Raw genomic sequence first — 23,889 nt, forward strand, 5'->3', positions numbered from 1 at the left:
TCAGCCCAATTGTGGTACGTCCAGGCCTTCCCCTGTACTTTTAGAAGGGATTCACTTGAAATTGTAAGTTGAGGACTGCCCATACAACTGTAGCCTCATCATCATTTCAGCTGCAATTACGTAACTGGCGGTTCATGGGCCAGATGGAGTCCAGTGACATTTCTTTGACCCCGGGCAGCCTCCACCGAAGGTTGCGCACAGAGTTCCTTCCAAGCAAAATATTTTAATGCTTTGAACTCTTGAAGGCTGTGAAATAACTTCATTCTGCCAGATCTTTTAGTTTGTCCATCTTGGGACTAACTTTTTTTTTGGGGTGGCGTATTGTTTTTAACCATCTTATTTTTAAATTTGTTTAAATTTGTCTTTACACTGTGGTATCCCGCAAATTGGAGTGCGTTAAAAGGAAAAAAAATCCGGTAAAATAAATATGTTTCCCCCTCTCTTTCTCCCTTCTCCCCACAGTTCAGTCCGTGTCCCCTGTACAGGCGCAGTCTCCCAGCAATTCAGCCCACCTGGTGTCTGGGCAGGTGATGCCCCCCGCAGGGCTACAGGTGCAAGGCAAAGTCTTGGTGCCTATGGCAGCCTCCCAGGTGACAGTAAGGACCACCTCAGCCGCCCAGCTGCCTCTGGTTACTCCGCCTTTCCCTGTCCCGGTGCAAAATGGAAGTCAGCCAGCCAGCAAGGTCAGTATCTGCAAAACAGGATGAGGTAAGGAGGGAGAAGAGGCAGCGTGGAAGAAAGGGAGTGATGAGCTGTTGAATTTCATTTTTGGAAATGTATTTCTATGCAACTACAGTAGCGTTCAGCCAGTGGATGGCAGTGTTTACAGATTTGGATCTGTGATATATAATCTAGGCTCTTTTGTTCTAAGAAGAGTTTCCTGTTTCAGTAAAAATAGTTCAGCAGTAAAACACATGGTGACTGTACACTTTGTTTGCTCTAGGGTGCTTTATATAAACAGAATTTCTAACACGAATAAACAGTTTTGTATACAGCAAAGTACAGAAGTTGGAAGTGCAGGGCGGGCACAAATTGTTTGTTGTGCTGCATTTTAGACAGGTAGTATCTGAAGCACATTCCCTGTGCTAATAGGTAGGCGAGGGTCAGGTTCATGAGGGTAATAGAAAGCATAGGGGCAGTGAAGAAGAAATTCTCAATGATAAACACAGAGAACTGCAGCCTCAGAAACATATATGTAGTTCTCAACTTACAACCATAATTGATCCTGGAATTAAGAGTCATAGGTAATAAACATTAACTGGGTCACTGCACAACTACACCCATTTACAGTATTTTTTGTGACAGTCGCTAAGTGAATATCACAGTTATTAAACAAGTGCATTTTCCTCAGTGGATGCTTTTTGGTGGAAACCAGAAATATTGGGGGGTGGGGGGGAATGCATCCCTGTGTGTGTGTGTGTGTGTGTGTGTGTGTGTGTGTGTGTGTGTGTGTTCCAGCCTAACTCTGGAACGCCTGGGCCGTTAAGGAGAGCGAGTGCTGCGTCCTAGAGTGGCAATTGTTTGTGATGTCAGCTCCTTCGCAAGCTTCCTCTGGAAAGCTAGCCGTGACGTTCGCCCTCCAGTGGACCAATGGGGAAGTGCCTGATGGATTTGGGGCAAAGTGCCAGGATTGTAGACAGGGCGGGAAAGAGGAGCGCATGGGAGGGGGTAGGGAGAGGGCAGGAATGATGGGCATGGGAGTAGGGGGAAGAAAGGCCCCCTGTCAAACAAAACTTCGATGTCTATAAATACCTGGGCAACGCCGGATTATCCGCTAGTAAATGTTAAATATTGCACATCTATTCTGCAAAACTGGGATCTCAGAAAAAAAGAAAGAAAAGAAAGCAAGGTTGAGTCTCCTCCCCCAGCCTGATGTTCTCCAGATGTATTAGCCTGCAAATCGACAAACATTTGGAAATTTCTCATATAGGAAAATCTGTATTCTTCATGACTGCTGTTAGAAGTCTGAGTGCCTCGTTTTGCTTCTTTCTTTTTTAGCAACAAATCTCTCAGCCTCTCTGGACTGTGAAACAGAGGAAAATGAGATTTAATAACAAAAACATCCCTTTGGTCCTATATCAGGTTTTGGAGGTTTTGCTTCTCCAAAGTCCCAATTCTTCAGCAGGTCTGAAACAGTGAAGGCTTTCATATGCCTAAAGAAGTCTTGGTGGCACAGTGGTTAGAATGCTCTTCTGCAGGCTAATTCTGCCGACTGCCAGCAGTTCAATTCTGACCAGCTCAAGGTTGACTCAACCTTCCTTCCGAGGTCGGTAGAATGAGGACCCAGATTGTTGGGGGCCATATACCCTGACTCTGTAAACCGCTTAAACCACCGTGAAGCAGTATAGAAGTCTTAAGTGCTATTGCTAAAGAGAACCACCGTCCCTCTTTGCTGGTGATCACCATTTCCTGCCCGCGCATACTTCCTCTCTTGTCTTCCCTGTTGTAGTAAAGCCTGAAATCCTACGTTGTGTCCCGTGCAACAGACTCCGTCGTCTGTTTCCAATTGTACTTGAATACTATTGCTTGCTAAATTTCTTTACCGCAACAGGACAGATTTGGTAAATGACGTTGAGTCTGAATCTGGTTTTGCTGAATAGCAACAACAACAATAATAATAATTTTGCACCTGGGCTTCACCTCCAGCCTAAACCTCCTGCTGTTCCTCTTGGCTCCCTATGCCAATAGAGTCTTTCTGCCCTTTCAGATTATTCAGCTCACTCCAGTGCCAGTTGTCCAGCCTCAGTCCTCTTCCCAGAGCAGTGCCACCTTGGTGCCCCCACTTAGCCCTGCTGCGCTCCAGGGCACCATGGCCACCGCTGTCATTGGTTCCCCGAGCCAGGCCCAGAAAGTCCTGTTGCCCTCCTCCTCGACCAGGTAGGAATATGCCGTGTTGGTTTGTAGCACTGGATCTTCAAGGCATGGGGAACATATGTGCCTGAAGCCACTGTCATAAAATAACCCTCCCTTCCTGTCTCTCTGTGTCTCTGCCTCTGTCTCTCTCTGTCTCTCTCCCTCTGTCTCTCTCCCTCTGTCTCTCTCTGCCTCCCTCCCTTCCTGTCTGTCTCCCTCTGTCTTTCTCTCTGTCTGTCTCTCTCTGTCTCTCTCTCTGTCTCTCTCTCTGTGTCTTTCTGTCTGTCTCTGTCTCTATCTCTATCTGTCTCTCTGTCTCTGTCTCTCTCCCTCTCCCTCCCTTCCTCTCTCTTCCTCTGCCTCCAGGATCACCTATGTGCAATCAGCAGCTGGGCATGCTCTCTCCCTGGGCACCTCAACTTCTCATTCTCAACCCAGCATCCCCCCGGCTGCTCCTACCGCCACCTACGTCCAGTCCCCAGTGGGGCCTGCCCCCATGGCACTGGGTTTCACAGCTATCGGGCCACTGCTCTCAGGTAAGGCCGGGGAGGCAGCTGTGGGGGGAAAGCAAGCATAATGCCAAGCTCACAGACTGCTTGGCTACACTGGAGGAAAGGCCTGAAGACACAACATGGAGGAAACCAACCTCCAAGGACAAGGATCCGAAACCTGCATTTGGTCTGTTTCCTTCAGGTCATAATCCTGTGCTGGCTTCGGGACAAGTGGGGGTGTCCCCACTTCAGAGCCCTCAACTCCCAGTTTCCGGTGCCGGTCAAGGGCAGGTCATCACCGCTGTCTACCCCACCCCCACAGGGACCAGTCCTATCCAGTCCGCTAGTCACAGCGTGGTCTACTCAGTGGCCGCCACGGGCACTACCACGGTCTCTTCTCCCACAGCCATTCTGCCCAAGGGGGGGAGCGCCAGCCAGAACGCTGGGATTTCCAACCACAGCCTGATTTCCACAGGTATGGGGTGCGCGATGGGGATCGGAGTCACAAGGGGAAAGGAAGCAGTGGGGAGGGGGGGGTCGTCTCACAGGGTTCCACCACAAAACCGCGTTCGACTAAAGGGCGCTCGACGAAACCGCGTAGCTGACGTCATCACAGTGCGGAGAAAAAAGCACGCTGTAAATGCTAAACCTAAACCTTAACCTAACTCTAAACCTAACCCTAAACCTAACCCTTAACCTAACGCTAAACCTAATCCTAATCCTAACCCTTAACCTAACCCTAAACCTAACCCATACCTTAACTTGAATCGGCTTGCTTTCAAAGCGCTATTTAAAGCGCCCTTCTTTCTCCGCGCTCGTTGTTGTCACCCTGTTGATGACGTCAGCGACGCGGTTTAATCAGGCGCCCTTTAGTCGATTGTGGTTTTGTCGTGCCACGGTCTCTCAAGAGAGGAAAGGAAGACAGCGACCCAAAAGAACCTTGTTCTGAAACGGCAGATGAAGCTCTCCCTCCTTTAGCTTTTGCTGGTCATGAAGAAAAGGAAAAAGGACGACATGTTCTTACTAACTCCAAGGTTAACATCACACCAACTCTCAAGTAAACACTGAGCTGAGCTTGCGCAGTGGTTAGAGTGCCGTCCTGCAGGCTACTTCTGCCCTCTGCCTGCAATTTGGCAGTTCGAATCTCACCAGTCTGAAGGTTGACTCAGCCTTCCGTCCTTCCGAGGTCGGTAGAATGAGGACCCAGATTGTTGGGGGCAAGAGGCTGACTCTGCAAACCGCTTAGAGAGGGCTGTACTGTGAAGCAGCTTGTAAGTCTTAAGTGCTATTACTACTGCTAACTTAGCAACTGCAGTGATTCACAACATCTGTGGCAAGAAAGGTGCTAAAATGGGGCAAAACTCACCCTAATAAGTGTCTTGCTTAGCGACAGAAACGTTGGGAGAGCGAGTATGTTCAGAAAAGCATAAGAGTGTTGTTGGGAACACACACACCAACATATAGAGACACCGGAGTTTAAATAGGCTTTTACTTTCGTGAAAATAGAGGTATCAGAGTCCATCAAACAGCCAAGTCATACACGGATAAGACACCCAGTCATCAATGTCTTTCAGTTAAGGGATAATCCAAATAACATAGTCCAGTATCATATAATCAGTTCAGTACTTAAAATTTGCTAACAGTTGCAAAACTTACAATAGCTCATGGCAATTCCAGCTCCCCAAAACACTCAGATCAGATCAGATCAGCCCAGCATCTAACGAACAGAGAGAGCTAACAGTCATTTTGGCTCCCTCTTATGGCCGATTGAGGAAACAGCAACCAATCACATTTTACAGTATGATTTAAAGAAACAGGTATAGCATTGTTACATGATTTATATGTTGCCAACCCAACCGTTATATTATATTCCTAACACAGGACTACCTGTATTGTAAGTAGGATGACTCTACTGAACTTACATTGCTCACAATCACCTTTTTCTGTTCTTCCCTCCCAGCCCCACAAGTGATCCCTTCCACGCCCACTCGGCCCCAGCGCCCGCCACTCAAGCCTCCCCAGAAAGTCAAAGCTGCCATTGCGAACATCCCCATTGGTTCTTACGAAGCCGTTGCCTCACCAGGCCCCGTCCGGCCTCCTGCGGGGCAGCCGCACGACTCTGGAGCATCAGCGCGATATCACCGGGAGACCGAACACTTAGAACGGCCTTCGCGGGAAGCAGGGCCCCAAGACACGCCCTCTTCCCCCGCCTGCCAGGGTGCTGCCGAAAAGAGTCCCGCCAAAGCTCAGGAGTTGAAGCGCGATTGCTGGGAGCCAATATCACCCCCGGCATCCCAGCCGTCGCAAGTAACTGAGATCCCGGCTGCAGAAGTTGCCTGGAGCCAGCGGGAGATGGCCGTGGGGTCCAGCGAAGAGGGTGCTGCCCGTGAGCCTCCACCAGCCTCTCTGTTAGGCAGCAAAGGGACCGAAACGGTAAGGAAGCTGGCCGGCACCGCCTGGCCTCTCCCCCTCTCTCCATAAGTCATCTTTGCGACTTCTGGCTCCTACGATGCTACAATTGACCACACAGGGGAGCCAGTTGCTGGCACCCAAAATGCAATCAAGTGACCACTGGGAATGCTTTGCCACCATTGGAACTCTGGAACCAGGTCTACCTTCACGTTTGAACATTGGTGGCTTTTGGATTTGGATTGGATTTGGATTTATTTCATTTATATGCTGCCCTTTTCCCCGAAGGGGACTCAGGGTGGCTCACAATTCAATCAGGGAAGGGGGTACAGACGGGGGGATAAAAAGACGAGACGTAACAATACAAAATTTAAAAACACACAACAACCATACCATTCGAGAAGGGGGGCAAAAACTCTTTAGCCCCAGGCCTGTCGGAACAGCCAGGTTTTAAGGGCTTTGCGGAAGGCCTGGAGGGTGGTGAGGGTTTGATTTTGGGTGATGTGCTGCAGTCCAAATAAGCCTCCTCCCAATTCCTGCATTATCTTACCCCAGGGGCATCAAACTCAATTTCATTGAGGGCTGCATCAGTGGTTGACCTTGGGGGCCTGGGTGGGCAGGCCAGCTTGACACCACTCACTGGGCGTGGCTGACTGGGTGGGCGTGGCGAGCTTGACACCACTCCCCAAACTGCTGGCATGTTTCCTCTTTGCATTGGGTAGTCCGGTCTGAAGCCACGCTGGCCCGATGTTGCCTCTTCGCATCGGGTAGACCGGGCTGAAGCCACGTAGGCCAACCCCTTACATTTTCTAAGGCGGCCCCGCTGGCTGGATCTGACCCCATCGTGGGCTGCATCTGGCGCATGGGCCTTGTGTATGTCACCCCTGCTTTTACCCGATGAACGAAGGCGAATATATATGTCCCAAGGTTATATAGGATCCAGTCTGGAACCCGGTAGCAGACCCGGATTGGATCCTGTCATACTCTGGTTCTTAAAAGAATCAAAAGAGGATCCGCTTCCCGTTTGTGCCTCGCCCACTTGCCGCTGTGTTCCTCCTCGTAGCCGGAGTCCTCTCTCCCAAGCCGCTCACGAGACCTTCTGTCCTTGTCCTCCTCTTCCAGGCCCCCAAATTCCCCGGCTCCCCTGACTGGAGAACAGCCGGCCCAGAGGCTCGTCCTGAGGCTTCGGCTTCATCCGCCGCTCCCCCTTCCTCCTCTTCGCTGAGTCCGATGCCGTCAAACGCCGGGGAGGGCTCCCGAAGCGGCGCTTCCACTCTGCCCCCAGCAGCCGCCCCTACGACCGACGCCCTGGAGCCTAAGGAGGGTCCAGGTGGGAAGAAAGTGAAGGTCCGGCCTCCCCCCCTGAAGAAAACCTTCGATTCTGTCGACAAGTGAGTGACGGGGAGGCGAGCGGGGACAGTGTCTGTGGCCACAGTCCTAAAGATTCCCATTACTTCATTATTATTATTATTATTGTTGTTGTTGTACAATTGTATCACAGCGGCCAGTTGTTTCGCCGGATTTGGCATTGGTTACTAGTCGGGCCCCACCCAGGGGCCTAGGACGTCGTAACGTATTTTCGTAATATGCGTGCAGATCCAAGCAGTGCGGCTTTTTGCATTTGACTGATGGCGATTTTGTCAATTTTTAACTGTTTTAAATGTAATTCCGGTGCTTTTGGAATAGCACCCGGTGCTGCTGCTCCTCTTCTTCTTCTTCTTCTTCTTCTTCTTCTTCTTCTTCTTCTTCTTCTTCTTCTTCTTCTTCTTCTTCTTCTTCTTCTTCTTCTTCTTCTTCTTCTTCTTCTTCTTCTTCTTCTTATGGGGGGGAGCTTCTTTGTGATTTTCTCCTGGTGGTGATTTGCAGCTGTAGAGAAGGTGCAGCTCATCCAGCTGTGTCGTCTCTCCTCATTGGCCAGTCAGGCCAGGCTTGGTGGGGTTCTAAGAGTGCCTTCTGCTTAAATTCAAATGACAGTGACCTTGGGGATGAACTGTGAGCTCCTGTTAAAAACTCTTCCTCGAATCCTCTATGGATGGTCCGTAGTTCCGTCACTAGCCTTAGAAGCAGGGGTGCCCAAACTTGGGAACTTTTGACACTTGTGGACTTCAACTCCCAGAATTCTGGGAGTTGAAGTCCACAAGTCTCAAAAGTTCCCAAGTTTAGACACCCCTGCTTCGAGTCTCTTGCACAGTGCAAGACCAACAGAATATTTGCAAGACATGATCCCTTTTCATCAGAGAACAGGCCCAGGTCGGCTCAGAGGAAAGGCGAAGAGAGTCTGGGGGGGATATATAAAAACTTAGAGAGAGAGTCATTCCTACATGTTAATTTATTTATTTTTGTTTTGTTTATTTTTTATTTATTTTATGATTTGTATACCAACTTTCGTATTTTTGTAAATAACTCAAGGTGATGAATACACACAATACTCCTTCCTCCTCCTCCTCCTCCAATTTTCCCCACAACCACCACCACCACCCTATGAGGTGGGTTGGACTGAGAAAGTGACTGGTTCTCACGGCTGAAGGCCGGACTAGAAGTCACAATCTTCCGCTCTCTAGCCTGGTGCCTTAACCACTGGACTATTATTGCCTGGGCAGCAACCTAGTACTGGGAAGGTCCCTAACATGGGCAGTTTTTACATTGGCGCATAATTCGGCTGCATCCACGGGCTTTCTTGGAAGCGCCTTTTAACACGCTGAAACAAGCTCCCCACTGTGTCCCAGGGGCCGTATTTCCTTGCAGAATAGAGGCTGTTACCCGTATAATAGCAATAGCACTTAAGATAGATAGATAGATAGATACTTTATTTGTATGCCGCCCTTTTCCCTGAGGGGACTCAGGGCGGCTCACAATTCAGGGGGAGGGAGGACAAACAAGTTACAAACACGAAAACAATACATCATTAAAAGAGCACAACAGTCATACTCTTCGAGTGGAGTTGAAATCTTTAGCCCCAGGCCTGTCGGGATAGCCAGGTTCTGAGGGCCTTGCGGAAGGTCTGGAGGGTGGTGAGGGTACGAATCTCCACGGGGAGTTCGTTCCAGAGGGTCGGAGCAGCCACAGAGAAGGCTCTCCTCCGGGTAGTTGCCAGTCGACATTGGCCGGCTGATGGAATTCGGAGGAGGCCTAATCTATGGGATCTTATTGGCCTAGTGGAGGTAATTGGCAGTAGGCGGTCTCTCAAGTACCGCTTTATAGCCCTCTCTAAGCGGTTTACAGAGTCAGCCTATTGCTCCTAACAGTTCAGGTCCTCATTTGACCCGGAAGGCTGAGTCAACCTTGAGCCGGGTGAGATTCGAACTGCCCGATTGCAGGCAGCCGGCAGCCAGCAGAAGTAGCCTGCAACTGCGCCACCACGGCTCATAAGTTCTATTTAGAAAGGACGTTTCCCGAGAGGGATTCCTGGAGTGATTGGGCAGCACTGCCGCATGGAGGGATGCCCAGGAGGCTGGCTTGGAAGCAGTAAGGGAGATTCTGTGGGAGGGGAGGCCGTCCATCTGCCTTGCCTTGCCTGACCCACACCTCCTCCCTGCCCCCCTCCTCCTCTCGCCCCAGCAGGGTTCTCTCCGAAGTGGATTTTGAGGAGCGCTTCGCCGAGCTGCCCGAGTTCAAGCCGGAAGAGGTCTTGCCTTCCCCTACGCTGCAGTCCCTTGCCACCTCTCCGCGGGCCATCCTGGGTAGCTACCGCAAGAAGCGCAAGAACTCCACCGGTGAGTGGGAAGGAGGCGGCCAGGGAAGCCCGTGAAGGTGGATGAGCCTTGGGAGAGAGGACAGATGTCTTTAGTCCTGCGGCTGACAAGGTTCTAGGCAACTCTACAACTCGAGGACTTAGATTTACTGCAAAGTGATTTGAAAGTGTTTTTTTTTTTAAAAAAAAATACAACGTAGTGGAATGATTGAGTTAACCTGAAATAGACGGCTAAGTTTCTTGTTCACATGATTGGGGTAGTGCAGGAATTTGTTCACTTAATTGTATTTGTATCTTGCCTTTATTATTTTTACAAATACCTTAAGGCAGTGAGCATCTCCAACACACCTTCCTACTCCCTATTTTCCCCACAACAATGACTCTGTGAGGTTGGATGAGCAGAGAGGGAATGATTGGCACAAGGTCACCCAGTTAGTTTCCAGGCCTGAGGTTGGTCTAGAACTCACTGCCTCCTGGTGGTTGGCCCAAAGCCACCCAGTTATCCTAAGCCAGGACTAGAACTCACAATCTACTACTAATTTCTAGGCCACCATCTTAACCACTTCATCAAACTGGCTCTCCACTGAGAATGGGGAGGGTCTCGGGTAGCTTTTGGCACAGCATTTGGGACCAGGAAATACTCTCTCGTGCTTCTGGATCATTCTCCCTTTCTTTACTATCCCCATCCCTCTTGTACAGCAATGTGAAAAACAAGCAGCACCAAAGTATGTTTCTGACGTGACAGATTTAACTTGAGTTTCGTGCGAATGGGGTAGGTTGCTGGAGTGCGAGCCTCTCTCTGTCTCTGCCGCCTAACCTGGGGTTCCTTTTCCAGATCTTGACTCCTCCACGGAAGACCCCATCTCCCCCAAACGGAAGATGCGGCGTCGCTCCAGTTGCAGTTCGGAGCCCAACACTCCCAAGAGCGCCAAGTGTGAAGGGGACATCTTTACTTTTGACAAAACAGGTAGAGGGAAGCTGGAGGGAATCCACTGCCCAAGGGGGAAGAAGGCGGCCCAGGGAGGGCCGTCTCCGCTCAATGAAGGAATTTATTTAAGAAAATGTGTAAGCGATCCCAGCAGCTTACAAGGATAATAACCCAAGATAAGAACAATAAAAAAACACCCCCATCCCCTGGCTACAATTGTCAAGAGTTTGTTGCAGAAATCAAATCCAGAAAGCACATACAGATAACTGATTCAGCAGGATTGATTAACTTCTCTTTATGTACATAATAACACATGAAGTAATAATATACAATACCAAGAGCTGGTTCACAGGCAGAGGAGAGAACATGGTTTCCAGCTTCAATTCAGAGAGCAGACTAGATTAGTTCTCTTGCACAGACTCCGAGCTACATAGGTAAGCCACGCCCAGGCTCTGAGCCGTCTGGCACAGCTCTCTTGTCACCAAATAGTTCCCATTGGCTGACCCAGTTGCCATGCCTATACACTGGCTGACCTTGTTACCATGTCCTGTCCCAGCCAATCCCCAATGGCTGCCCTGTTGCTGTGTCCTATTCCAGTTCATGAATATTCTGACAACAACAATCAAACAAAACAGCCCATCAAGTGGCCATCCCATTCTCTGGTCCCCAGGCCCATTGGCAGAGCCCTGTCTTCAGGGCCTTTGGAAGGAGTGTCAAAGGGCGGTGTGGGGAGGGCAGTGTTATTTCCACGGGGAGGGTCCCCCCACAGAGAAGGCCCTTCTCCTTGGTGCTGCTGGATGGAGTTCCTTAGGAATTGGCAAGTGTACAGTTTCTACAGGCTCCTCCTCCTAGCAGCGTCCATCTCTCTGTAGGCACAGATACGGATGACGTCCTTGGGGAACTGGAGTATGAGAAGGTGCCCTACTCTTCACTCCGACGGACCCTGGATCAGCGGAGAGCTTTAGTCATGCAGCTCTTCCAGGATCATGGCTTCTTCCCTTCCGGTAGGAGTCATTTTTGTGGCTTTTGAGTCTCGATTCACCGCCTTTGCCCTCTTTGACTTCCAGCTGAATGGCTGTCTTGAGCATCCATGGGCTCTGGATTTCCTAGAGCAGGAGTATCAAACTCAGTTTCATTGAGGGCCGCATTTGGGTTGTGTTTGACCGGGGTAGGGTGGGGGGCAGGTGGCTGTGGCCATGGTGTGTGTGGGCGGGGTAGGCATGACCAGCTTGATGTCACTCGTGTTGGTGGCACCTGCGGGCTGGGATCTGTCAGTGGGGGAAGCCAGATTCATTTAACAACTGGGTTACTAATTTAGTTACTCAACTAACTCAACTGCAGTGATTCACTTAACTGCTGTGGTGACAAAGGTCGTAAAATGGGGCAGAACTCACATAACCACTATCATCTTGCTTAGCAACAGAAATATTGGACTGAATTGTCGTAAGTCGAGCACCCTCTGTGCAGGGAGCTGCTCCCTTGCCATTGTCTCACCTGTTCTGAATTTTATTGCGCTTCCCTGAGTTGTTGTTTCTTTTTCCCCCTCTCCCCTTTCTCCAGCCCAAGCCACTGCAGCTTTCCAAGCCCGCTACTCGGACATTTTCCCCACCAAGGTCTGCTTACAACTGAAGATCCGGGAAGTGAGGCAGAAGATTATGCAGGCAGCCACTCCGACGGAGCAAGCCCCCAGCACGCCGGAACCCGGAGGCACCCCGGGCAGCGTGGCGGGGGGCAGCAGCGCAGAGGGACAGCTGGCGGAGCTGGGCCTCCCACAAGACTCCGCCCAGAGCACAGAGGCTGCCCCCCCAGCAGCCAGCCCTTCCGCCACAGCCGCTGGCTGGGACTGTAGCCAGCAGTCTTCCCCAGGGACGGCCGGCGGCAGCACCGCTGCTCCCACCAGCAGCAGATGAAGAGCCACCCCCAACAGCAAGCGAGAAAAGCCGCCGCCTGGAAGGTGGGGGAGCCCCAGAGCTTTACCAGCCCCCCACCCCCTTGCCCTGCTCCTCACCGGTGCCCCTCCCTTTGCTAACCTCACCTGCTCTCTTCTGTGACTATACGGGAGAAGCTTCCGCAACCTGTAGACACTGCCTGGGCTCCTTGCAGGCCTCTTCAGCCATTCGGATCCGACATGGATGCGGCCCTCTGCACCTTCCCTCCTCCCAAAAGAACTCAAGCGGTGGTGCTGACCTATTGACCATTCCAGGACACAGGCCAGGAGACCTCTGAGGAGAGGGAGGGGGGAGGCTTCCGCCAGAAGGCTCTCCCAGGCGTACCAAACCCACCCCTGTAAAATGACAGACCTCGTGTTGATTTCCTCTCCCACCTCCCTCCCCACAACACACACACGTCATCTCCTTTGAATAATGTTATAAGTATTTGGAGATCCCACCTACTTGTTGCTTCTGTGTCAAGTCATGGGGCAGGGGGAGGGGAGGGGAGGTGGGGGGGGAGGGGGAAAAAGGAGCCTTTTCCATCCATCCTTGCAGTGGGAAGAATGGAGGCTTGGGCCTCCCGGGACAGGTGATCGCTTTGGTCATTTCGGCAAGCTCGGGTCACTGGAGAAGCCAGAAGGAAAGAAAAGGAGGAGAGAGGAAAGTCGATCCAGGGCAAGGCTGGGCTCTCCGGAGTCTCGCCAAGAGCGCCTTGCAAAGAGAGGAACGAAGAGGGACTCTCGTGTGTGGGTACAGCCTAAATCTGGGACGGGAGTTAAAAAGTGGGGTCTTGGGAGAGAGGGAGCTGGCCTGGCGGGCTCCCCTCCCGAGTACGAGTGCCCTGGTGGCCACAGCCACATGTTGACCATGTGTAACCCCCTTCTGTATTGGGGTGGCCCCACCTCACATACTATTAAAGCTCTTTAACAATCTGGTTTGGTTGTAGGATTTCAGTTCGTGCTGAGAATTTCAGTTCCTTCGGCATTCTGCCTGCGTTTTCTCCGCAGTGACTCTTCCGTTCTGACCTCGGCTTCCCCAAAAAGCACAAAGCAGAGTCGTGGTCCCAGCAAAACCCCTTTTATTAAATGTGAATTCCTCTCATTCACATTCAGCCAAGGCCTGGTAAAATAGTCTTTCAAAGGTGGATTTATGACCACAGGCCTTATCTAGCTTGGAAAGCTGCCATGGAAATATTTTCCAAATGAGGCGCTGTGCAAGGAAAGCCTTGGCTCAGAGTCTCTGAGATTCATGGACAGATCTTCGCACTCCTGAAACGAACGAACAAACGTCTCACTTAACAAGAGAAATGAGCTCAGTTGTGTTCGTAAGCCGAGGACTACCTCTATTCCCCCAAAATTCAACTGAGAAGGAGAAGGCAAATGTTACAAGGTCCTCCCAGCACAGCTATAAGCTTTGTACTCTATAAAAGCTGGCTAAAAAAAACCAACCCCATACACCGTCCCTCTCTTTCAGCTTCAGGAAGATAAAACTTAAGGAATTCAGAAAGGGAGAGGCCAGGAAGCCGTTTGCAGAGAGCAAGAACAGATTTCTCCACAAACGTAAAGAACTTTGCATGCAAATTGCTGCTAATGTCTTCGCGGGAAACCTTATTTTTTTTTCTTTAAGCCAGGTGACCAGCCAAACGGGACGAATGACTCGCCCCCCATTAAGGGCATTAATTACCTAGTCTGAAACTCAGCTAATAGGTAAAAAGAAACACAAACCTCTGCCCAGAAACTTCAAGTTATTTTTATTACTTAAAAAAAAAAAAGACAGGTTCCCATTAACTTGTGCCAAAAAAATTTTTTGGGCAGCTCACGGTGCCAATCATTTCCCAAACCCCTTGGAAGAAAACGACCCACACGGAGGCTTATGGAGTTAGTAAAGGAGTACCCAGTTTCAAATGCCAGATGGGTGGGAAACTTGGCACTCTGGAGGAGGTTTTTTTTCAACCTTGGCAAGTTTTAAAGACAGGTGGACTCCAATTCCCAGAATTCCCCAGCCAGCTGTGCTGGCTGGGGAATTCTGGGAGTTGGAGTCCACTTACCTTACAGTCAGCATGGTTGAAAACAGCCAATCTGCAACCAACATCAATCTTAGCTTCTAAGCCTCCGGCAGTCCCTCAAAACCAACAACAAGCCTCTTGGGTGTGTGTGATTGACGGGCATCCCTCAAGGTGTTTGAGCATGGCATTCTCCCAGAAGGCAGAGCAGCAAGCGGTGCAGCCCGGGGCAGAGTCTGGCATAGCCGTTGCGGGTCAGGTGGAGGTAGTCGTACATATCATGGTGACTGATAGTCCCGTCTGAATGCACAAAACCCGGGTCGACATTGAGGAAGGAGGCGTTGGGTAGCAGCGGCATCTTACTCTCCAGCAATTCGTTCACCCTCCTGTTCTTTTCGCGTAACGGGTTGGGGTTTTTGCCCCGTGGCAGCAAGCCCTGTGCAGGATACAGAAAAAAAAACCCCACAATCTTAAAAGTCACAAAGGGTTTTGTGTCTAAACTGATGCAATGTGCGAACCGGCCACTAGCTGGGCTCCATGCACCTGGGAAAGCAGTCTTCATTTAGGCCACACCGTCCTCGCTTAACGACCAAAGTCTCGACACTTCTCCCCAGGACTACTTAAAAGAATTGATTTTGGAGTTCTGCTGGAGACACACAGACATACTCAACTGGCTTCCGTTTGCAGCGTGGCTACAATTTTTTTCCAAATTTTTTGGCCAGTTTCTAGCATTTAATTCCATGTCCCATCAAAAAATAAATAAATGCACCCATTGAAGAAAATAGCTTATTTTAACGACTGTGTTGTTTGCTTTATAACCACTGCAAAAGTGGCATGGTGACCCACTTAATGACAGCCATGGCTTAGAACTATAATACCAGGCTCAATTACGGCCATAAGTCAAGGACCACAGCTATAAGCTTCATAAAAACACTATATTGCCAAAAGTATTCGCTCACCCATCCGAATAATCAGAATCAGGTGTTCCACACCCTTCCATGGCCACAAGGGTATAAAATCAAGTACCTAGGCATGCAGACTGTTTTTACAAACATTGGTGAAAGGATGGGTCGCTCTCAGGAGCTCAGGGAATCCCAGCGTGGAACTGTGACAGGATGCAACAAATCCAGTTGTGAAATTCCCTCGCTCCTAAATATCCCACCGTCAACTGTCAGCTGTATTATAAGAACGTGGAAGTGTTTGGGAACGACAGCAACTCAGCCACGAAATGGTAGGCCACGTAAACTCCTCCAACAACAGTGTGCGACCTCACAAATGCACTTCTGGAAGAATGGTCAAAAAGTCCCATAAACGCACTCCTGAACCTTGTGGACAGCCTTCCCAGAAGAGTTGAAGCTGTTATAGCTGCAAATGGTGGACTGACGTCATACTGAACCCTATGGATTAGGAATGGGAGGTCACCTACAGTAAGTTCATATGCGAGCAAAGGCAGGTGAGCGAATACTTTTGGCAATATAGTGTATGAAGACAGCCATATCTTGCAAGCCATATGATTCTAGTTGCTTTTGCCAACTCTCTTATAATACAGCTGAGGTGGCGCAGTGGTTAAATGCAGCACTGCAGGCTACTTCAGCTGACTGCAGTCCTGCAGTTCGGCTGTTCAAATCTCACCGGCTCAAGGTTGACTCAGCCTTCCATCCTTCCGAGGTGGGTAAAATGAGGACCCAGACTGTGGGGGCAATATGCTGACTCTGTAAACCGCTTAGAGAGGGCTGAAAGCCCTATGAAGCGGTATAGAAGTCTAACTGCTATTGCTATTGCTAATTAAATTCTGGCTTAATGTTATAGAGCAGCAGAGGGACCCAGCCTGGTTGAGAAGGTGGCTTTTTTTTTTAAAAGGTGTTTTCATCAGACTGAGCCAGACTCGGAACTCACCAATACAACCACGCGGGCCTGCGGTTGTTGCTGATTGATGACGCGCACGATGGATTCTATGCCCGCAGCCACTTGCTCCGCAGTGTGTCCGTGGTTATTGGTGCCCACCCAGAGTACCACAATCTAAAAAACGTTGGAAGAAATGGGGGGAAAAGAATCATTGTTGATTGTATTGACTGCTTGGGCAGTCAAGGAAGTAAGGAATGACGTTGGTGCTTACGCACAGCTACCCATTTAGCACCATAGCACAGGAAATCTCTTGTGCCCAGGAAAAACCTGTGCTATAAAAAGTGGGCATTCTGGATCTTTAGTTTGAAAAGTAGCCTCAACGATTCTAAATTGAATGCTGCTCTGGGGGGGTTTGTATATTTTGAAGAATCTCTGCACAACCGAGAGAGCAGCTTTTCCCAACTTTGGCAACTTTTAAGATGTGTGGACTTCAATTCCCAGAATTCCGCAGCCAGCCATAGAGAAGCACACTGCGGTAGAGGTGCTGTGTAGCATTTTTACAACTAATACGTTTTTAAGAAATAAGTTTCGGGTCTTTAAACGTTCAATGAATCCCAGACAATCTCAGGCAGTTTGTTTTCCCTAATTGTTAAGCAGAAGAATTAAAGGGGCTGAGGGAAACCTTAATTGGGATATTTTTCAGATTGTATAAACTCATGGGTTCCTTAGCTTGCCCTTCTCTTTAACTCCCATTTGATGCTTCCATTAAGAAAATAGTCTTTTCTGATGGAATACATTCTTTGTATTTCTGGCTGGGTGATTTTGGGCCAATCACCAGGAGATGGTGAGTTCTAGTTCCGCCTTCGCCATGAAAGGTAGCTGGGTGAATTTGGGCCAATCACCAGGAGATGGTGAGTTCTAGTTCCGCCTTCGCCATGAAAGGTAGCTGGGTGAATTTGGGCCAATCACCAGGAGACGGTGAGTTCCAGTTCCACCTTTGCCATGAAAGCTAGCTGTATGAGTTATCACCAGGAGATGGTGAGTTCTAGTTCCGCCTTCACAATGAAAGCTAGCTGGGTCAATTTGGACCAATCACCAGGAGATGGTGAGTTCTAGTTCCACCTTTGCCATGAAAACTAGCTCGGTGAATTTGGGCCAATCACCAGGAGACGGTGAATTCTAGTTCCACCTTTACCATGAAAGGTAGCTGGGTGAATTTGGGCCAATCACCAGGAGACGGTGAATTCTAGTTCCGCCTTCACCATGAAAGCTAGCTGGGTGAGTTTGGGCCAATCACCAGGAGACGGTGAGTTCCAGTTCCACCTTTGCCATGAAAACTGGCTGGGTGAGTTTGGGCCAATCACCAGGAGATGGTGAGTTCTAGTTCCGCCTTCCCCATGAAAGCCCACAGGGGGACCTTTGGCCCAACCCACCTCTCAGGATTGTTGGGGGGAAACAGAAAGAGGAAGGTGTGCTGAATATGTTCCCCTCCTCAACTATAAAACCAATAAAGGCGGTATATAAATAAATATACGGGGAGCAGGCCCGAGTAACGTTTTTCAGAACGGTTCGGGAGACGATCCTGGGCTTGCCTTCTCTGTTGCAGCTCCGGCCCTCTGGAACGAGCTCCCCGTGGAGATCCAGACCCTTACTACTCTCCGGGCCTTCCACAAAGCCACTAAGTCCTGGCTGCTCTGGCAGGCCAGGCGGCTGTCGAAATATCCAGCCCCACGGTAACTATGAATGTTGTGTATTTTAAATTGTTGTTTTGTTAAAGAGCCGAGGTGGCGCAGTGGTTAAATGCAGCACTGCAGGCTACTGCTAGATCAGCAGTTCAGCGGTTCAAATCTCACCGGCTCAGGGTTGACTCAGCCTTCCATCCTTCCGAGGTGGGTAAAATGAGGACCCGGATTGTTGGGGGCAATATGCTGACTCTCTGTAAACCGCTTAGAGAGGGCTGAAAGGCCTATGAAGCGGTATATAAGTTTTAAAAAAAAATTTTTTTTTTGTCTATTTATCCCCTGCCCCTGTTTATTGTAAGCCGCCCGGAGTCCTTCGGGAGTGGGCGGCATACAAGACCAATAAACTAAACTAAACTTGCGGCCTAGTTCGTCAGCCGCCATCTTGTTACCTTTGGGCGGATGTGCTGCAGTTCTCCATTCTGCAGGCGCCAGAGCACGTGCTGGGTGGCATCGCCCCCGATGCCAAAGTTGAGGGCATGCAGCGGGGAGAAAAGCTCCCTCCAAATCTGGGGGGGGGGGGGGGGAAGAGAAAGAAAGGCCAATGAGCAGATGATAAAACCGGGGGATCCATTTGGTGATTTTTTCCCCCCCCAGAAACTCTTTTTCCGAGACATTTTACCTCAAACTGGTGGAGCAGCTGCACCAGGGAGTCCCCAATGAAGACGACTTCAGGTTCCTTGTCTTTGCTGTCGGCAATGAAACGGTGGTGCTGCAGAAAGCAGACAAAATTGGTGAGTTTTTTAGAGGGGAAGCTGATGAGAGGCTACATTTCTGGAAGGGGGGGGGGGCGACAGCAGAGGAACAGCCCAACAATTAGAATCCAAAGCAAAGTTCAGTGGATTGAGACAGGAGATTTCCGAGTGCTAACCCCAAGATTTCACACACACACACAGACATAGTTAGATAGTTAAATAGTTAGATAGTTAGATAGTTAGATAGATAGATAGATAGATAGATAGATAGATAGATAGATAGATAGATAGATAGATAGATAGATAGATAGATAGATAGATAGATGGGTAGGTAGGTAGGTAGGTAGATAGATAGATAGATAGACAGACAGACAGATTAGATAGATAGATAGATATAGATTAGATAGATAGATAGATAGATAGATAGATATAGATTAGATAGATAGATTAGATAGATAGATAGATTAGATAGATAGATAGATAGAAAGATTAGATAGATAGATAGATAGACAGACAGACAGATTAGATAGATAGATATAGATTAGATAGACAGATAGATAGATAGATAGATATAGATTAGATAGATAGATTAGATAGATAGATATAGATTAGATAGATAGATTAGATAGATAGATAGATTAGATAGATAGAAAGATTAGATAGATAGATAGATAGATAGATAGATAGATAGATAGATAGATAGATAGATAGATAGATAGATAGATAGATAGATGGGTAGGTAGGTAGGTAGGTAGGTAGGTAGATAGATAGATGATAGACAGACAGATTAGATAGATAGATATAGATTAGATAGATTAGATAGATAGATAGATAGATAGATAGATAGATAGATAGATGATAGACAGATAGATAGATGTAGATTAGATAGATAGATTAGATAGATAGATAGATATAGATTAGATAGATATAGATTAGATAGATAGATAGATAGATAGATAGATAGATAGATAGATAGATAGATAGATAGATAGATAGATAGATAGATAGATAGATAGATAGAGATAGTCTCCTTTGGCTGTTTGTGGAAATTAGTGAATTGTGTCTACAAGGGTAAAATGGCCACCATTTTTTCAATCTTTAAATCAAAGGTCTCCAAACCTGGCAACTTTTAAGACTCGTGGACTTCCACTCCCAGAATTCCCCAGCGAGCATGGGAGAGTACACCCAGAGTTAAACAAATCGGTGGAACGACTTGCCTCCCAGAAGGGTGCTCCATTACTGGAGGTTTTTATGAAGCAATTGGGTGGCATGAAATGGTATAGGCCAGGTTGGACTAGAAGACCTCCAAAGAAAAGAATAGAATAACAGAGTTGGAGGTCTTCTAGTCCAACCCCCTGCTTAGGCAGGAAACCCTATACCATTTCAGACAAACAGTCTTCTTAAAAACTTCCACTGCTGGAGCATTTACAAGTTCTGGTAGCAAGCTGTTCCAATTGTTCTCACTGTCGGGAAATTTCTCCTAAGTTCTAGGTTGCTTCTCTCCTGGATTAGTTTCCACCCATTGCTTCTTGTCCTGCCTTCTGGTGCTTTGGAGAATAGCTTGACTCCCTCTTCTTTGTGGCAGCCCCTGAGATATATATTTTTTGTTGTTGTTAGTTGCGAAGTCGTGTCCAATCCATCGTGACCCCATGGACAACGTTCCTCGAGGCCTTCCTGTCCTCTACCATCCTCTGGAGTCCATTGAAGCTCACGCCGACTTCTTCGGTGACTCCATCCAGCCACCTCATTCTCTGTTGTCCCGTTCTTCTTTTGCCCTCCATCAATCCCAACATTAGGCTCTTCTCAGGGAGTCCTTCAGGGGTGGGTTGCTAATCCCGTTCCAACCGGCTCGGTTGGAACGGGGCCGGCGGCGTCCTCGTGCACGCGCGCAGTTCGCGCATGCGTCTTAGTGCCTGCGCGATGCTCCAGCTGCTTGCGGAGCCTCGCGCAGGTGCTGTATGTGCCATCCAGCTGCTCGCGGAGCCTCGCGAAGGCGCTGTAGGTGCCATGTGCTTGCGTGAAAGCGTAGAAGCCTTCAAAGACCGGTAAGGAGCGCGGGTGGGCGTGTGGGCCCTTCGCCATTCCTGGAGGTTACTTACTTCAGGGTTCGCCGACCAACTGGTTCGCGGGGACCGCCGCGAACCGGTTGAAACCCACCCCTGGAGTCCTTCCTTCTTGTCATTAGGTGGCCAAAGTAGTTGAGTTTCATCATGTCCTTCTTTTCATTAAACTAGACATACCCAGTTCCTGCAAACGTTTTTCATACGTTTTAGCCTCCAGTCCCCTAATCATCTTCGTTGCTCTTCACTGCACTCTTTCTAGAACAGTGTTTCTCAACCTTGGCCACTTGAAGATGTCTGGACTTCAACTCCCAGAATTCCCCAGCCAGCATTCGCTGGCTGGGGAATTCTGGGAATTGAAGTCCAGACATCTTCAAGTGGCCAAGGTTGAGAAACACTGTAATCTAGAGTCTCCACATCTTTTTAAACATCGTGGCTAAGGTCCCTTCCAACGAGCCGAGATGGCGCAGTGGTTAGAGTGCAGTACTGCAGGCCACTTCAACTGACTGCTATCTGCAGTTCGGCGGTTCAAATCTCACCGGCTCAAGGTTGACTCAGCCTTCCATCCTTCCGAGGTGGGTGAAATGAGGACCCAGACTGTTGGGGGCGATATGCTGACTCTGTAAACCGCTTAGAGAGGGCTGAAAGCCCTATGAAGCGGTATATAAGTCTAACTGCTATTGTTACTTAACAGCATAAAAGGGGATCGTTCCGGAGAGGGGATCCCTCCACCCAAAGACCCTCTTTTCAGCTAGATCCCTGCGGCTCAGCAGGCAGCTCACCAAAGACATCCATCGCCCATCCCCTTGGACGTCGATGACCGGGGTCGGGGTGCTGGCGGGGTTTTTGTCACCATCACTCATGGTCCCTTGCAGATCCTAGGGAGACAAAGCAGAGAACAAGGGACTCGGTATCCCGCCCCGCACCTCCCCTGCACATCCCACAATGGACCCCCGATGGCTCCCTCTGCATCCAGAGGGCTAAAACTAAGGAAGAGCGCTAAGGACTACTACTTCTTCGTCCAGGAACAATACAGGCGGTGCCAGTCACCGCTCCTCCCTCGCCAATGGTTTCGTCCATTCATTCCCCCCCTCCGCCTTACAAAGCTTGGGCGGTACCATTCCTCAAAGAAGGGGGAAACGTAAACCTATTCTTCTGCAACCCCCTGTAGGCCTGTCTTTTTTTTTATTTTAATAGCGCTAGAGAGGTAACGGCGAAGCTGTCAGCCATTCCGATTTCCACCCCGGCGAAAGAAGGTTTCTCTGCAGCGTTTTTATATTACAAAGCTTTGCACCAATTCCATCAACCCGGACAGCAGTGGATCAATGCATCAAAGCATAGAGGGGAGGGGGGGAGACGCGGAGGATTGCACACATACACACACACACACCCCATCACATATAATCCTTGATATGCATCCTATGTTCCACTCTCTCTTTTAAAGTCTTCTAATTGATTAGTAATCCCTTCCCTTTTCGGAGAGGAAATAAAAGTGGCCTTAATCCAATTCCTCCTCCCCGGGCACAATGGTTCATTCCCCCTGCAAGCTCTGCCTGCGGCAAACAGCCGGTACCATTCGAGAAAGGGGGGGAGAAACTGCTCACGATATTGATGGGGGGGAAAATAATAATAATAATAATAAACTGTGCTCCCCCAACCTTTTAAGCTGCCGGAGAAACTGCTCGGCTCGCCCGGTTTCAGCTCCGCTTTGGAAGCGGTTTCCTGACTGCCACCTGGACGGAACCACTTGACCTGGGAAGCCGGGGGGGGGAGAGGAGGAAGCTCGCTTTGTCTCTCCCACACCCTCCTGGGGAAGCAAATGGTATCGCCTACTCTAGTCCCATTCATTTTTCGCCTCTTGGCTCCGTCGACTGCTTGAGAGCATCCCCTGTGGAACTGCGGCCTGGGAATCATGCGCTCTGCACAGTCCTATTATCCCTTTTTAGCCAGTTGGGCATTCAGGCTAGATTCCCTCAGATTTACGGTCGAGTAGGCGTGCAGCCCAGGGGGTCCCCAAACTTGGCAATTTGAAGACTTGTGGACTTCAACTCCCAGAATTCTCCAGCAAGCTGGCTGGAGAATTCTGGGAGTTGAAGTTCACAAGTCTTCAAACGTTTGAAAACCTCTGATCTACTTGCTTTCCCCTTTGCCCTATGCTGGCTGGAGAATTCTGGGAGTTGAAGTCCACAAGTCTTCAAGTTGCCAAGTTTGAAAACCTCTGATCTACTTGCTTTCCCCTTTGCCCTTTGCTGGCTGGAGAATTCTGGGAGTTGAAGTCCACAAGTCTTCAGGTTGCCAAGTTTGGGGACCTCGGATTTACAATATCTACTTGCTTTTCCCTTTCCCCTATGCTGGCTCCAGGAAAGCCTCCAGAGCCTGGGAAGGGGGAAAATGGGACTTCTGGAATTTTCTTTTCTTTTGGGAGCGGGTATCAGAATTTCATTTTTAATGCGTGCCAGTGTGTTCGCAGAAGAAAATGTCAATAAAGGTTGTAAGATAAGCATTTCTTATAATTTGAGGCTTTAGATCTCTGCATTTCTTCCACAACATTTAAATGAAGACTGTTTTGCCTTGTTCCACAGTTAAATGTGCTATATGTTGTAGTTAAGTAGGAACTAATGCGGTAGTAATTGTTGCAGTCTCTCCATCAGCCACAGGAGGGTCCCAGTTTTCTACAAATCTTCAAGCAAAAAGGATGGTTCCTAGCTCGGCACTAAAGGCAATTTTGGGGGAATAGCAGCTCACTTAAATTGGGGTCACAGCCCTATGAGAAGGTGACATTTGCCAGCTAAGGGGGGAAATCTATCATGGGATAGCTGCACAATATGTTGCAGAAACAGATGTAGTAAGAGAAATCTGATTATGGAAATAAAACCAGAAATTCATAGACAGGTTAAATAAATTTGTGACTAAAGAGGGTTTATACATGATTAAATGTAAAATGGTTTTATCAATGCCATGCATTATTTAAATAATACATTCACAGCTATCATTCATATCCTCAAAGGTATTTGTAGGTGTTTATCCAAGTGATATGCTTAATTTCTCATTTCCCAGAATTCTGCTACCTTTAACATGGAGCTGAAAGTTTTCACATAACAAAATATTTGGAGTGCACAATGTAAGGATATTGGGTTTAAAACCTAAATGGCCCCAATTAAAGAATTCTTTGTAAAACATGATCGAATTCTAAAAGTCTTTGAAAACTGCAACCGTTTGATAAAAGACAGTCAACACTCCAGCAA

The 23,889-nt window shown here is 48.8% G+C and overlaps 2 protein-coding genes across 6 annotated transcripts in view; one reads left to right on the top strand and one right to left on the bottom strand.

Annotated features, from left to right (window-relative positions):
• CIC (capicua transcriptional repressor) overlaps nucleotides 1-13,238 on the top strand; it is a 55,052-nt gene extending 41,814 nt beyond the window's left edge. For both annotated transcript variants that reach the window (XM_087727718.1, XM_087727719.1), the window contains exons 12-21: nucleotides 463-683; nucleotides 2,708-2,877; nucleotides 3,220-3,389; nucleotides 3,547-3,819; nucleotides 5,305-5,777; nucleotides 6,876-7,144; nucleotides 9,315-9,466; nucleotides 10,280-10,411; nucleotides 11,245-11,376; nucleotides 11,933-13,238. In XM_087727718.1, coding sequence (XP_087583844.1) covers nucleotides 463-683; nucleotides 2,708-2,877; nucleotides 3,220-3,389; nucleotides 3,547-3,819; nucleotides 5,305-5,777; nucleotides 6,876-7,144; nucleotides 9,315-9,466; nucleotides 10,280-10,411; nucleotides 11,245-11,376; nucleotides 11,933-12,282 — 2,342 coding nt within the window. In that variant the 3' untranslated portion in view covers nucleotides 12,283-13,238. The remainder of the gene's footprint in view (nucleotides 1-462; nucleotides 684-2,707; nucleotides 2,878-3,219; nucleotides 3,390-3,546; nucleotides 3,820-5,304; nucleotides 5,778-6,875; nucleotides 7,145-9,314; nucleotides 9,467-10,279; nucleotides 10,412-11,244; nucleotides 11,377-11,932) is intronic.
• Nucleotides 13,239-14,036: 798 nt separating this feature from the next.
• On the bottom strand, nucleotides 14,037-22,395 carry PAFAH1B3 (platelet activating factor acetylhydrolase 1b catalytic subunit 3). 4 transcript variants are annotated; one of them, XM_087727492.1, is made up of 6 exons: nucleotides 22,303-22,395; nucleotides 21,427-21,522; nucleotides 18,512-18,601; nucleotides 18,282-18,398; nucleotides 16,202-16,324; nucleotides 14,037-14,741 (listed from the first exon to the last, which is right to left on the bottom strand). In XM_087727492.1, exons 2-6 carry the CDS (start codon nucleotides 21,505-21,507, stop codon nucleotides 14,475-14,477), a joined length of 678 nt encoding a protein of 225 aa, XP_087583618.1. In that variant the 5' UTR covers nucleotides 21,508-21,522; nucleotides 22,303-22,395; the 3' UTR covers nucleotides 14,037-14,474. The 4 variants fall into 4 exon arrangements, with proteins under 4 accessions (XP_087583618.1, XP_087583620.1, XP_087583619.1 ...); XM_087727494.1 differs by lacking the exon at nucleotides 22,303-22,395 and adding an exon at nucleotides 22,035-22,056; XM_087727493.1 differs by lacking the exon at nucleotides 22,303-22,395 and adding an exon at nucleotides 21,658-21,700.
• Nucleotides 22,396-23,889: the final 1,494 nt, after the last annotated feature.

The sequence above is a fragment of the Thamnophis sirtalis genome, unplaced genomic scaffold (genome assembly GCF_051295495.1).
Source record: "Thamnophis sirtalis isolate CommonGarterSnake01/CBP01778 unplaced genomic scaffold, rThaSir2_p1.2 scaffold_13, whole genome shotgun sequence".
Taxonomy (NCBI): domain Eukaryota; kingdom Metazoa; phylum Chordata; class Lepidosauria; order Squamata; family Natricidae; genus Thamnophis; species Thamnophis sirtalis.

Excerpts from the sequence above, each read along its gene's own strand:
- PAFAH1B3 (XM_087727492.1), bottom strand. The coding sequence starts at position 21,507 with ATGAGTGATGGTGACAAAAACCCCGCCAGCACCCCGACCCCGGTCATC. Across the intron at positions 18,602-21,426 it reads ATGGGCGATGGATGTCTTTG|CACCACCGTTTCATTGCCGA; the intron begins GTGAGCTGCCTG and ends TGCTTTCTGCAG. Across the intron at positions 14,742-16,201 it reads AGGCCCGCGTGGTTGTATTG|GGCTTGCTGCCACGGGGCAA; the intron begins GTGAGTTCCGAG and ends TATCCTGCACAG.